Source organism: Dendrobium catenatum, unplaced genomic scaffold, assembly GCF_001605985.2.
Source record: "Dendrobium catenatum unplaced genomic scaffold, ASM160598v2 fragScaff_scaffold_156, whole genome shotgun sequence".
In the NCBI taxonomy this organism is placed as follows: Eukaryota; Viridiplantae; Streptophyta; class Magnoliopsida; order Asparagales; family Orchidaceae; genus Dendrobium; species Dendrobium catenatum.
In genome coordinates, this window is record NW_021318618.1 from 6,307,313 (window position 1) to 6,322,593 (window position 15,281).

Below are 15,281 nucleotides of genomic sequence, written 5' to 3' on the forward strand. Positions count from 1 at the left end.
GCTTTCTTATTGCTTCTTAAAGCAGCTTTTTAGTATAACATTTTTTATTTTTATACTAGTTAAAAAGTAATAAGAAAAATATCCCAAACAAAACCTAAATCTATGAATTTCAATTAATCTTCCCTCTTAGAACTTGAAAAAAATGTCAGTACAATGTAAAAGTATAATGATTATTGCATGAAAATAATAGATGATGACCCATAAATATTTGTGTGCACTAGCCAGCTTTAGCATTTTGTTCTTTGGTTATCTCCCTCCAAAACTTAGGCTTCATTTCTTCTCTTCCCGTATCCTTCATGGCATGGGTTCATGGCATGGGTTCTTTGTTTGGTCACCCCCTTTGTTTGGTCACCCCCCACGGCTGTTGAATCAGGTTGAACTTGTTTTAAATTCAGTTGATGTTGCCGCTGTTTTGTCCCCTGACGATTTACCTTTTGTTCCTCATGGTATTAACTTGGGCTCTCTTAATCCTCATGTTGTCTCCCCTCGAGCTTGTCATAGTACTGATGGTCATGGTTGTGCTGGTCCCTTGTTGTTGGTGGTGTCTACCCCGGCCGTTTTGGCTGATAATTCTTTAAATCCTGTGGTTTTGGATTGCCCGAATGAGTCTGCTCTTGTTTCTAATAATGTGGGTGCGGGTGTTTGTGAGGGTTCTTCTTCTGCCACCTCCAGCTCGCCTCCTGTCATGAATGACTGTTTAGTTAATAACAATTTTGTGGATGTACCTGTTACTTTAATTGAGCCTCAAGGCTTAGTGTATCATGCGGGGGACAATTAGGGAATTGATGTACGTGTGCATCTGGATTGGCTTCATGGTTCGTCCGATTGTGATTCTGATTCTGTTTCTTTGGAATCGATTGAGGAAGAGGATCCTGGGAACTCTTTTGCCTTGTTGCGTGATAAACCACAGACGTGGTCGGTGATGGTAAACTTGTTGGTGTTGCTTTCCTTGGTTTTGGCTGGATTTTTGGATCTTTGGGGCTATGGAAGTGGGATGTGTTGGTTGGTTGGCTCGTTGTTTCCTCTCTCTATGCTTGTCTTTTGCTGGATCATTGTTTTATTTTTGTGGCTACGCTGGATGGTTTCTGGGCTATGACGAGGCTAGGGCTCGCTTTTCCTTTGCCTTGGCTCGTGGCAACCGTTGGTGGCGGGGCTCAATGGATGTTCTTCTTTTTCTCCAACTTGGATGGCCCGAGCCTGGCTTTGGATTGGCTGGTAGCCTCTGCCAATGCTGAGCCTGCTGGATTCTTTCCCCCTTCTTTTTGTACTCTATAGGCTCTTTTGTTTTGCCTCTAGCTTGTTGTAACCTCCTTTTTGACGCAATATATTTTATTTTTGGAAAAAAAAAATCTCTTTTTATTTTGTTATTAGCCTTATTCATGCTTCATTTTGCTTGCATTATTTCATTATGAAGATAACATGGTTGAAGTACCATAATTTTTTGCTTCATTTGGGACGATTTTTTTACTACTTCTTAAAACAGTTTTCTAGTATAAAAATTAAAATTTTTGTGTTAAAAATTTACTTTAAGAAGCAGTTAGAAAGTTATTCCAAACAAAGCTTTAATTAGGCAATCTTGAGATTTGCTTTTATTGTTGTTTGATTGTTAGTTCTTGCGATAAGATTTTGATGGCTCTTTCTTTATTGTTGCTTTTATTTTATGACATCCTCTTAGTACCAATATCTATAATAAAAATTGATAGTCTTCCTTTTTTGTTCGATATCCTTGCAAAGGATGACATCTTTGATGCCATTGAGCCCCATGATAGATGATCCATTTGAATTGCTAATTATGTCCATCACATTTGAGTGGGTGTTTCACAAAATAAACTTAAAACTATAAAACTTGCCCTTGAACTTAATATTCAAATATATAGTTCTATTGCCTTCTAAATGAGTTGAACTCACTAATGTGATTAATGATTATAAATCCGTTTTAGATCAGAGATTAAAGAACGTACAACTATGAAACTTGACCTTGAACTTAATACTTTGTGGCTATGATGCACCGATATACATCATTTGATGTGAGAATTAATATAGCGTCGGACACGTATAAGACACGGACACGTGCCCGACATGGCAAGGACATGTGTCGGACACGGCAAATATGTGTTTGATTAAAATAATATTTAAATTTAAGTACATATGCATGACACTCGTGTTCTGATTTTTTATGATAACATTATTTTAGATTTAAAAATTTTAATATTTTATATTAACTAATCTATAATATTATAATAAAAGCCTAGAATCTTCATTCTTCAATGTTGAAGAAAAGAGGGATTAAATGGAAGTCTATTTTTTTTTTCAGAGGAAGATTGCTTAAATCAAGTGTTCAAAGAGGGACAGTTAACATCAAACAATAGGGCTTGATTTCTCTAATATAAAATATAAAAAGCAGGTGTCCACAAGCATACATATAAACCCAACATTAGGGTTAAATTGTGTCAATATTCTGGAGATAGTGGCATTTTTTATGCTAATTATCGATGACAATTGTGATTATCAGCGGCAATAATTAGTGGTGGTCGTTGGTGGCGCTGGCTAGAACTCTATTTATAGTTTTTTTTTTTTTATATTATGATGCATTCCTTTTAACATATTATAAATATTATAATTAAAACTTGGAACTATCATTTAAATAAAATTATTTCATATTACTTTATTTTAAAATGAGATTTCTTTATAATTTGTAAACATGCATATTTAATATGAACATAAATTTTATACAGTTTTCCTTAATAGTTATAAAAATTTAAATGGATATTTGATTGACTATATATGCATTTAAATTTGATCTTTCATATATTAAAAACAATATTTCAATTAATTCTTTTTTAATGTTCAAGTTATGAATTATGATTTAACGTTAATAAAAAATAATATATTATTATATTATTTACATAACTATGCTAATAATTATGTAAGTTAGTATTATGTAAACAAATAAAATATTTAAATTAATATTATGTAATCAAATTCCCCTCTCCTTGGCTTCTCTTCTTTGCATCTTTGCATTCTCGGAAGCTTAAACTATACCATAACACTTTTTCTTCCCATAACATTTCCTCTCCACTCATCTCTGATGTAGTGGATCATCGGAAGACTCGACCTGCAAGAAGGATTTCGTTTTACCAATCCAGGGAAGAAGAAGACAAGCTCTAAGGCTTCAAAGACTAAAATATTTCATTCAATGACCCCCTCTCTTACAATAGCTTGTATATTTATAGGGTAAAAGGAGTATTCTAGAAACTAGTGGTAACAAACCTATAACAAACTAAAATAAAGTAATCCTAAGGACTATATAACTAAAGATGTTCCTACATCACTCTCCGCTATTCCATATCTATTTATCATTGTTTAACTATTCTGAAAATAATATCGCTTTGAACCTCTGCCACCATCAGCTTTAAATACAAGCCGCTTCGAATTTCTGCAAAATTCGACTATAGGTTAAAATCAATTAATTTTAAACAATATTTTTATATATGATTTTGCTTATATATTTACTCTCATGAAGTTTTGGTTATTCCAAATGACTCTTGTGTTTTCTTTAAGTTTTATATGGGTTTTAAATTTCAATGGGTTGTTTCGATTTTTTATTTATATTGCTTCGAAAAATTAAGTAATATTTCTATATATTATTATAAATTATGATTGATCCCACGAGTTAAGGATAATATATATTTTTTAATCTATGTTGAATATACTTTACAATAAGATTTATTGAAATTTTGCAATATACTTTGTAAAAATATTCAATATCATATTTTGATAAAAATGTACTGACCATCCAAAGAAAGTTCAATCAAATTTATTTGCATTTTATTTCTTCAACAAATTAGTATACTTAAATGTCATTTTTTTTAAAATTTTATAGTAATACAATTAGTAGATAACCACTTTTTAAGGAAAAAATAATAATTTACAAAATTATTGTAATTTCTTAGTGCTTGGCCCTCTCGTAGGGTTCTCTCTTCTCTCAAGAGCTCACAAAACAAAAGAACCAAAAGATGGAATTTTTATTAATCAATCATAAACCTCATATAATAGTAAATACCTCTATATATAGGTCTAACAATAAGAGAGAATAAAAAAGACTCAAATGCCCCTGTGGCTACAATATAAAAAAAAAAATCTCTCATAGAGGTACAATGATAAAACTTGAATATAAATAAAAGAAATACATAAATGCATCAAAAATAGAGACTCTGAATCGTAGATGTTGATCCACGATTCCTTCAATGATAGATGACATGGGTTGGTATAGTGACTAATTACCAAATCTTGTAGATTATGTTGAATTTTCATGCATACATCATGAAATTTGTCATTCATGTTGAATATATACATAGCTTCATCATGTATGCATGTATATCGATAGGCTAAGGTGATTACCTTATTATATAATATTTTCCATCTATGAGAATATTATAACAATGTTATATAATTATTGAACCATCGATTAGCCAACATACTTTACTTGCACGACTATTTAGTAATTGTATTGGCATTTTGTTATCATATATATCTCCATAAGATATATGAGAATCTAATGAAGACCTTATGAAAAGAAGAGATTATTAGGTGCGGAGTGCGGACGAGAAGAATCATTCGCACAAGTATTGGATACCTAGCGGTACCGGCACTCGGTACCGCTGGGTACCGCTAGGTACTCAGTGCTTGTGCGGACGGTGCACACTCCGCACCTAATAATTTTTCTATGAAAAGGTGTTAGATTCAATGGCAAGTGTTTTATGGATGAATGCCTTATATAAAGCATTCACTAAGACAAGTCCAACTTATATAAAACTTATTTGTATGAACATGAATGATAAATTATATATTTTGTATTATTGCAACCTATTATCGAACCTCTACTCTGATTATTTTGTTATGTAATATTTTATATAAAGAGCAAGATATAATATAAAATATCGATTTATTAGATTATATCATTTGATATGTACAAGCCCAAAACCTTTTCTATATTATAACAAGCACATATAAATTTTATCATTTATTTAATAACTTAATAGTACTGCCATTACATGTAAATGTGCCTTAATTTTTAAAAAGAGGGCACAAGTTATTTATAAAATATCTTTAATTATATGTTTCATGGAATAAGTTGATAACACATTTGTGTTATTTGTTATTCACCATTTCATTCATACATCTAAAAGGAAGGTAAAGATTTTTTAATACATGCTTGCTTATAAGTATTCGAAAGAATATTGGATATAGTGCAAATCAGAAAAAAAAATATATATATTGCATGAAAAATATGTAATAATGGAAAATGAAAGTGATAATAATTGTATAATGTGCATTTTTTGTGGAAAATGAAGAGGATTATGAATTAGGAGATGATGTTAATGAAAGAAAAAAGTCATTTTTTTTTACATTTGATGACAATAATGATGACTCCTAAGAAGACTAATTTAATTTCGGACAAAAGAATTAGATTTACAAAAATGGCTATAATATTTTAATTTATGTGTAATGGAGATGTTAATTACTTGAATTTAAATATAACTTTGAATGTTTTTATTATCATAATAATTTATCTTTCTATTTAATAGCATTTCATATTAATATATATTTTTATTCAAAATTATTTAATATTCAGCATCATATTTAAAATGGCAGGTGTCGTGCCATACTGCCATGTGTTATGGTTCCACGGGATACTTTGCACTATTGTGCGTCATTTATTGTTAGGCAGTATGTATCTAAATGAAAGGATTGCTAGATCAGAGAAGAATAAAAGAAAAACTATAATCTGGTATCACAATAAAAGGGCAATCCAATATATGAACAATTAGATATTTCACGAAAAGAACAAAGCACATATTTAAATAAGGTTATATTTTTATCAAAGATGTTTTTGTTCATGATATAGTTGATGTTCAAAAGGTAGTATATAGATGAGTATCCTATAGATGCACTGACTAAGATAATGTCTGGAACCAAATTGCATCACTATTTGATTCTGCTTCAGCAAGGCCTAGTTAAGGAGATGTTGGGAGAATGGTGGGCTTAACTGATCAAAGTTATATATCCAAGATCTAGATTGTTAAAAGGAATGGAAAGATAGCTAGATTAGATTTTGTTTAATATTAAACTTTTACACATAGCCAATTATGTGCCTTTACTATTCTTGCCTGTTGTGTAGTCTTTCCTATTGCATGTCAAGTTCTTGTTTCCATTGTTTATCTATTTATCAACTCTATAGGGCAGCTATTCAAGAGAGAAAAAATCAAGAAAGAAAAAGAAAAGAAAAAAAAATGGAAAGCTAGCAAGAGAGAGAAGAATTTATTCATAGATCCAAAAGGAGTAGAGGTTTCTCAATATGGAGGAATTAAAGAGAGAAGGGGAGAGATTAGCTTGAGCCTTCTTTCTCATTGCTTGATAGAGGTTTTTGAGCATAAAACGAAGAGGAGAAAGAGCCAAATGAGAAGAAGGGGTTGCTCCTATCGAAGAGAATGGAGCTCTTCGCAACATGGGTTTTCTTCTTAGAGCTACAAGTGGTGTTTCGTGACTAAAAGTTCTTCTAGCTTCGGGTCTGTTTTTCCCTTATTAATTGCTTTCATTTAAGTATTTGTCTTTGATCAAGAAATGGCTTATTAGTTTCAGATAGATAAAGACCAGAAAAATGGAAAGCATCATGTGTAATGAATTGAATATTAGATCCTATCATAGCTAAGTCTCCTTTTCTCCCTGTGGATGTACCACGTCTGTGCCAACAACGTAAATCATTTTGTGCTATTGCTCTTATTTAACTTTACTACTGTTTTACTATTTTACCTTTTTTTCTATATGAATTCTATTTCATAGATTCTTAAGTTTACTGTATGTTTACAAAGAGAAAAAGATCCCGCACTACTTGAAAATCATCTATTACAAGAAAATCATCTATTACCGGTGGAATTTGATAATTTTCTGACGGTTTTCAAATTTACCGGCGGTTTTCCGGCACAAATTAAAAATTCCGCCGATAAAACCGGTGTAGGAAAATAAATTCCGGCTGGAAATAATTTCGGCAGCTTTCCAGCGGAATTAAGCCACTAGAAAATTAAAAAATAATAATAATTGAAAAAATTCCTATGCTCTCCCGCGGTAGCCCACTTGACCTCGCCGGGGTTGTTTACAAAGAGAAAAATTTAGGTTCGGATCGACCCATTTAATAAACAAATCAAGTTCATGTCTCAATTTTTAATCAGTATAAAAATAGGGTTGTGTCCGGGTCAACGTGTTAACCCAAATTAGACTTGAGTCCCACACCTGTGCAGCCACAAAACCCCGTGCTTGTGTGTCGCACTCGCGACCCTCGCAGCCTCACCCCCGCCTTGATGCCCGTGCTCGAGCTAGCAGCCTCGCACCCATGCTCGCATGATGCACTCTTACTCGAGCAAATCACGCTCGCCTGCCTTGCGGCCCTCACCCCCCATGCTCGCCCTCGCCCCATAGCCCGTGCTTGCGTTTTCAACCTCGCACTCGTGCAGTCACGCTCGCATACCTTGAGGCCCTCTCACCTGTAAGTTAGCTTGTCAAGTGTCATATCAACCCATATTAGTGACAGGTCGGGTCATGGTCTGAATTTATTATCCTTTTTTTTAATTGGATCGTGTTCATATCAAAACATTTGAAAGCCGATCAATTTCGCGTTGGACCTAAACCCGACCTAAAAACCCATTTTAACACCCCTATCTTTATATTGCATTTAGATTATTCTATGCCAAATTAAAAAAATGCATATATTTATTTTATATTCATTCACATAATTTTAACTATTTTAAATAATTTATATTTCTTTTACACTTAAATTCTATTTTACTCAGCATGCAATCCTCATGCCATGGCGACATGGCCCGTTAAATAATAATTTTACAAGAATTATTCCGGCGTGAAAAGCGAGGTTTCAAACATGACGGCAGAATCATCCATAAAAAAAAAATCATTAATTGAGTTTTAATTAGCGCTTGGGAGCATTAAAAAATATGATTAGTAGAGATGCAGAGCTGCCATCATGCCACATGGCTTTTGATATTTGAAAATGCTGAAAATTTCAAATCTGTTAATTTATTTTACCTTCTAGGAAGATTATTATCGAAACATCCTTAAAAAATTATCTTGAACGGGCATGAATCTCGAGGCAAAATCAAGTTGGAAACTTCTAAAATTAAAATTCGGACCATCCGAGCTTCGATTTCAGCAAACTTATAGTCGAACTGAACGTATCGGAAATACGAACCCAACGACATCAAATTCGACTCAATCTGAACCTAAATGGGTCCAATTCAAGGGTCTGAAGCATTGTTGGAGGGTTCAAACCACAATTTGGATTACCAAACGGTTTCCAAATATGACGTGCTCATAGTCGAATCGAGCGGCTCGACGAGATTAATCCAACGAGCCTAAGATCATTGAGTTCCTACATCACTAAGACATTCAAATGTCTATCAAACGGACCATGATCAAATGATTCAACATCGGTCGTTCATCCAAGCCACTCCCCATATGCCCTTGATCTCCCACATATTTACTAGTCATGCCACTCTAGAAAATCTATAAATAGACCCCTCCTCCCTGTTAGGGTCCAAGCAAGAGAGAAAGAGAGAGATCAGAGATTGCTCTTGTCTCCTCGCTCCTCCTCGACCACCGCTTGAGTTCCGCTGAACCACTGCCTAACGTCGTTGCTCTGCCGGACCACCACCTGAGGTCCGGACTTCTGTCGGACCACCACCTGAGGCTCGGACTCCTACCGGACCACCACCTGAGGCCTAAACTTCCGTTGGACCACCACCTGAGGCCCGGACTTCCGTCGGACCATCACTTGAGGCCCGGACATCCGTCGGACCACCACCTAAGGCTTTGACTTCTGCTAGACCAATACCTGAGGCTCGGACTTCTACTAGACCACCACCTGAGGCACTGACTTCTGCCGAACCACCATCTGAGGCACAAACTTCTGTCATACCACCATCTGAGGCTCAGACTTCTTCCAGTTCACAACCTGAGGCCCAGACTTCTGCCGGACCATCAACTGAGACCTGAACTTTTGTTGGACCACCACCTGAGGCCTGGACTCCTACAAGACCACCACCTGATGCTCAGACTTCCGCAGGACCATCACATGAGGCCCAGACTTCTGCAAGACCACCACTTGAGGCCTAGACTTCTATCAGGTCACCACCGGATGCCCAGAGTTCTACCAGAGTACCACCTTACTACAATGGTCTTTCTGACCCCGATCTGCGGCCAACTACGGTCTTTTGGGCCTCTGTCTCCTACTGACTATGGTCCTTCCAACCTCCGTCACCTACTACGGTCCTTCCGACCTACATCTCCGGACAATGGTCTTTCTGACCCCGATCTCCTGTCTATTAAGGTCTTTCTGACCTCTATCCTATCAACTATGGTCATACCGACTAAACAAACATGTCTATGCTGATTATTGTAACTCCCACCATGTAATGCACTCTATATGATGTACATTTTTGACATCAAGCTAAGGCCTTCTCCCTAAGAAGGGCCTCATTTATAATCGACTCCAAATACTAGTGGGTTCATTCAAACTGGGCCAGACCCTGTGATTTTTTCCCCTTTCTAGGGGTTTTCACGTAAAAATTCTAGTGTCTCTTATGAATGCTACACCCTCTATCTTATCTGCTTATGTATTTGATCTTCGTACAATGCAAAGAAGTTAAGCTTTATATTTCTCTACTGCCGTGAATACTCCGGGATGCAACAAATATATTTATTTATTTTACCTTATTTTCACCTTATTAAAAAATAAGGTGAAATTGAGATTACTTTTTAACATGTCGAAAACAATCAAATTTTTATTCAATCATATTTGAATTAAATAAATAAATAAATATCTTTAAAATATGTATTATTAATTTTAGATTCTTTAGATTTGTTAATCACTTAATAAAAAGTAAAACTTTTTATCATATAGAACGCCTTAAGCATTTATTTTTATTTATTCAAAATCAGCTCATGATTGGCTTGAGCTCAAGTGAGTTGAATACAAACAAATTATTAATCACCAATTTCGAAATAAAAGCCAATTTCAAACAAATAAAAGTTCAAGTAGGCTGTCAATATATGCACGACCAGAAAACTCAACCCAAACTCAACCGGAAAATTTAAGGCTCGGGTCAATTGATATATTGGATATGGTTCGGGTTAGCCTGCAAACCTCGAAACAACCAATTTAACTCGAAATCGTTCCCGCGTCCTCACCTTCGCCTGCTCGTCCTCTCACTCGACGCTTATTGCACTCGCGGGTTGGGTTAGGTCAACCAGGGTTAGGGGTGGGTCAAGTCCAAGTCTGAATTTCTAGCCTGTTTTTCTAGTTGGGTCAGGTCAGACCAATTGAAAGCGAGTTAGTTTCAGGCAGTTTGAACCCAATCCCAACGCAAAAACCAATTTTGACACTCCTAAATTGAAGTAATCTAAATACAAACATATAACAAGCTCTCTCAAGATCGGTTTTTTTCTTTTTTTACACCCCTAAGCTTAGGAAAAAGCCATAATAATAGTTCACATAGTTTTTATCGATCATTAAAATATTTCAAGCTCGGATATAAATAGGCATATAAGAGGTTCCCATCTGTAATCAAATTGAACCATATTTACTTGATTCGTTTAGTATCAATGGCTATCTACCTTCACTTTCCCCTTCTCCCATTCAAAACTAAACAGACAGTTTTGAGATATTCTCCCTCACCATCTTCTCCTGTTTTTCAGCAAATAACTGTAAAGTATCAGCCCGTAAGCTGCCTATCAACTGCTACTACAATGTCTTCTTCTCCAGCTCGCCGCTCAGCAAATTTTAAGCCAACCATTTGGGATGATAGCTTCATACGATCGCTGCCAATTGATTTCATGGTGATGGCTTTGTTATCTTATAAATTCTTTTGAGTAATTATGAGAAAAATTTTCTATTAGATCTAATCTCTTAGATTAATAGAGGTATATCTATTATTATAAATTAAGTTTTTATTAAATATACGATTTTTTTATTCAAATACAAAATGATAAAATAAATTCAACTGATTAGGGTCAAATTTTAATTTGAATATCGTGATTCTAATTTTTCACAGAGGCAAAACCTCTAATTAAGGCATAAATTTTTATTTTATCTAAGGCTAGGTTTTGCACAACTTTATTATTATTTTGTTTTTCATATCATAATTTCTATATATTTTGTCACCTATTTTCTACTTCTTTAAAAAAAATTTGTAATAACAAGCTGTTATTTATAACATCATTAAAATTTTATTTTTTTAAAACAATTTTAAAAAACAATTAGAAAACCGTCACAAATGAAACATAAGATAATTCCTCCAAATAAATAGTTTCAATCAACTGCCTAATCTTTGATTATATATTAGCATCGAAGGAATTATTAATCTAGAATCTCTTTTAAGTGCTCACAATGTGTATATACTCATATGCTATTATATTTGTATTTTTATTTTTATATGCACATAAGTGCGTTATTACTCATGCAAGCATAAGTGTGCATATATGTGAACATGTGTATATGTCATTATAACTTATAACTTGCATTTTTATTTGTATATACACATAGTGGAATATATTTGAATCTTTATCTTGATTGTTATATGATTTTATTATACTTATTTGATGAATGATTATAAGGAATAAATTGAAAGAGAATCTATACATTCACACAGGAAGAGAAGTATATAAATCAAAGGAATAAATTGAAAGAGAAAGTGAGGAGTTTGATTGGCCAGCAACATGGCCTTATCGAACAACTTGAATTTGTGGATGCCCTATGCCAGCTAGGCCTTGATTATCATTTTCATTCGGAGATCAAGAACCTATTGTGTTTCAATATTTCATCAATGGAGGATGAAAATAATTCAAATGAAGAAAACAACCTTAATGGCTCTGCTTTGCTCTTTAGGCTACTAAGAGAACATGGTATCAATAATGCTTCAATACAAAGGTATGTACCGATTTATATAAAGAGTTATGGTTCAAGGAATTTATTCTTTGATGCCCTCAGTGTATATGATGGTAACAAGTTTGCACGCCTTCTTTGAACCTAAATATTTATTTTTGATATTTATGAAATTTTGACGATAATTTAGCATCTTATCCTCTCTTTAATTAGTTTCATGCTTATTTTCCATTTTCTAGTAAAAAAAGTATAGGTTTCTTTTCTATATAAAAATTCATTTTAAACTTATTTAACAACCTAATCAGATATAAAAATGTTATTATGGTAACCATATTATCAATGCTTGATTCAATTAGACTGCAATCTTATTTAGAATGCTAACAATGATAATGAATTTCTTTTCAATTAGTAAAACATCTTAATATTCCCAAAATATGACATTAATCTTAAAGAAAGAAGCAAGTCATTTAGTTAACTTCAAATAGTATATCAATTATAGGCCATTATGATAACAATTATGCCTAAAATGTTCTTTAATCAATTGGCAGAGTAAATGCTTTGATTAGTTGCTTTAAAAAAGAGAGAGAAAACTTGAATCAAAATCATGAACATGATGTCAAAGGAATGCTTAGCTTGTATGAGGCTTCATACCTTGCTATGGAAGGAGAAGAAGAATTGGAAGAAGCAGGAAAACTTGCAATGGAGCATTTAAAATGCATTGATAGATCTTTACTTACACAACAATTTATTGAAGAAATAGATCACGCCTTGGAGTTACCTTTGCATTGGAGAATGTCAAGGTTGCATACTAGATGGTTCATTGATGCTTATGGGAGACGAGAGAATTTTAATCCCACATTGCTTGAGTTGGCTAAACTAGACTTCAATATGGTGCAGAGTATCTATAAGGCGGAGCTACAAGAATTGTCCATGTAATTTATTCTTCATGTTTATTTGTATATGCATAGTTATTCTCATAATTATTTCAAGAAATATTAATGCATCTCCATTTGATCCTTAGGTGGTGGAGAAATCTTGGTCTTGTTTGTGAAGAGCTTGACTTTGTTAGAGATAGATTGGTGGAGAACTATTTATGGTCTTTAGGTATTACATTTCAACCTAATTTTGGGAGAAGCAGGAAAGCAATCACCAAGATTATCTGTCTTGCAACAACAATTGATGATATTTATGACATCTATGGTACCTTGGATGAACTAAAGCTCTTTACAAATACTATTGAAGAGTAAGTAATTGCAACGAATAATTTAATATGCATAAATAATTTGATTACTTATTGTTGATAAATATTAAGAAACAATAGTAATGTGATGATCACTAAATGAAAAAATATATTTACTTAAATTGTTCTCAATTAACTTTCAGATGGAAAATAGAAGCAAGTCAACAACTTCCAGATTACATGAAGATATGTTTGATCATAATTTTTAATACAATGAATGATATTGTCACCTCATTCTCACTAGAAAAAGCTTTGGATATTCTTCCATGCCTAAAAAGAGCTGTAAGACAATATTTATTTCAATTAGTGTTCTTCACTAGTTAATAATACATTAAATCTTATTTCTGAATTTTTTATGGTTAGATATAAATTTATATTAAGATTTAAATTAGTAGGAAAATTTTTGAACTTGCTAAGATAATATATTTGTTTTTTTTTCTAACTACAATAAATTATGTTTGTATTATAGTGGGTTGATTCATGCAAATCACAATTACTTGAAGCAAAGTGGTATCACAATGGATACACTCCGACATTGGATGAATACTTAGAGAATGCTTGGGTTTCAATATCAGGAAATTGTGCATTAACTGCACCATATTGTCTAAGTGATGACTTGACTATTAATTCTCTTAATAGTTTTGAGTTTTATCCACCTATCATTCGCTATTCATGCATAATTTTTCGGCTCTATGATGATTTACAAACATCCACGGTAAATACAAGTATTTATTTCATATATTAAAATATAGAATTAATGTTTCCTTCCTTTTTATATATAAATTGCATGTTCATAATGTAATGCTACTTGTAAGCTTATTACAGGAGGAGATCAAAAGAGGAGATGTTTCAAAATCAATTCAATGCTATATGAAAGAGAAAAATGTTTCAGAAACAGTTGCTCGAGATTATATTAAATGTTTAATAAGAATTTATTGGAAAAAGTTGAATCATGAATGCATCACATACTCAAATTTCTTGGAGCCTTTTAGAAAAGCTTTAGTTGGTTTACCGAGAACAGCACAATGCTTCTACCAACATCGTGATGGATACGCAGAGTCAAATCATGAAACTAAGGACCAAATCAATTGTATCATAATTGAGCCAATTCCACTTTAAAAGAAACACCCCTTAAAAAGGAGAAATTATTATGTGCGGAGTCCAGACATAGTTTACATCCAAACTCCAATCAAAATAGGCTACTTCATCTGTACACAACTTGGGTACAACCTTGCACGGAAGTATGTATAATGCACATCAGGTGTACAGTCGTGTGACCAATTTTGATTAGAGTCCAGACTTATTTGGACTCCGTACATAATAATTTCTCCTTAAAAATAGAGTTTCCTTTTCCAATTATATGTTATGTGTAATTTAGCTCATGATCGACTTTGTTATCCAATTAATGAAATATTGTAATTTTCTTTAAGTATTAAGAAGAGATTTTTCTATTCGAAGTAATCATTAAGAAGAGATTTTTCTAATTGTTCCACACTTAAGCTTAGTTTATGAAAACTTTTTTTTGCTTTTTAAATGTAAATTTTAGTAAAAAAGAATTTTGAATTAAAAATCTTTGTATTAGGAAGCTGCTTTAAGAAGCAGTAAAAATGTTATTCTAAATGAAGCTTCAGAATAATTTTCTTACTATTTTCTAAAGCAAGTTTATGACACAAAAATTTCTTAAAATAAATAAAAAAAAACTGTCCCAAATAAAACCTTAGATTGGGGCTATATTAATATTATTCTTATGTTATAATATATATAATTTTTTTTTTCATTCAAATATAAAATTTTAATTTAGTTATAAGAGTTTTATAGATGTAATGACTTCGATATTGATATATCATCAAAAAAATTATCTTGATCAGGCACGAATCTCAAGGCAAAAATCAAGTTGGAAACTTCAAAAATTAAATCCGGAATCATCTAAACTCTGATTTCAGCAAACTTATAGTCAAACTGAGCATCTCAGAAATACGAATCTAACGACACCAAATTCAACTCAATTCGAGCCCAAAGGAGTCCAAATCGAGGACCCAAAGCACTGTTAGATGGTTTGAACCCAAATTTGGATTACCAAACGGTTTCCAA

At 33.1% G+C, this 15,281-nt stretch overlaps 1 protein-coding gene across 1 annotated transcript; it reads left to right on the top strand.

The window, feature by feature from the left end:
* Positions 1–301: 301 nt before the first annotated feature.
* LOC110096470 (terpene synthase 10-like) lies at positions 302–14,309 on the top strand. The gene is made up of 9 exons (XM_028691570.1): positions 302–727; positions 779–925; positions 10,765–10,905; positions 11,718–11,995; positions 12,499–12,882; positions 12,972–13,193; positions 13,334–13,472; positions 13,660–13,905; positions 14,016–14,309. Exons 1-9 carry the CDS (start codon positions 302–304, stop codon positions 14,307–14,309), a joined length of 2,277 nt encoding a protein of 758 aa, XP_028547403.1.
* Positions 14,310–15,281: the final 972 nt, after the last annotated feature.

Excerpts from the sequence above, each read along its gene's own strand:
- LOC110096470 (XM_028691570.1), top strand. The coding sequence starts at position 302 with ATGGGTTCATGGCATGGGTTCTTTGTTTGGTCACCCCCTTTGTTTGGT. Across the intron at positions 11,996-12,498 it reads AATAATGCTTCAATACAAAG|AGTAAATGCTTTGATTAGTT; the intron begins GTATGTACCGAT and ends ATCAATTGGCAG. Across the intron at positions 13,473-13,659 it reads TTCCATGCCTAAAAAGAGCT|TGGGTTGATTCATGCAAATC; the intron begins GTAAGACAATAT and ends TTTGTATTATAG.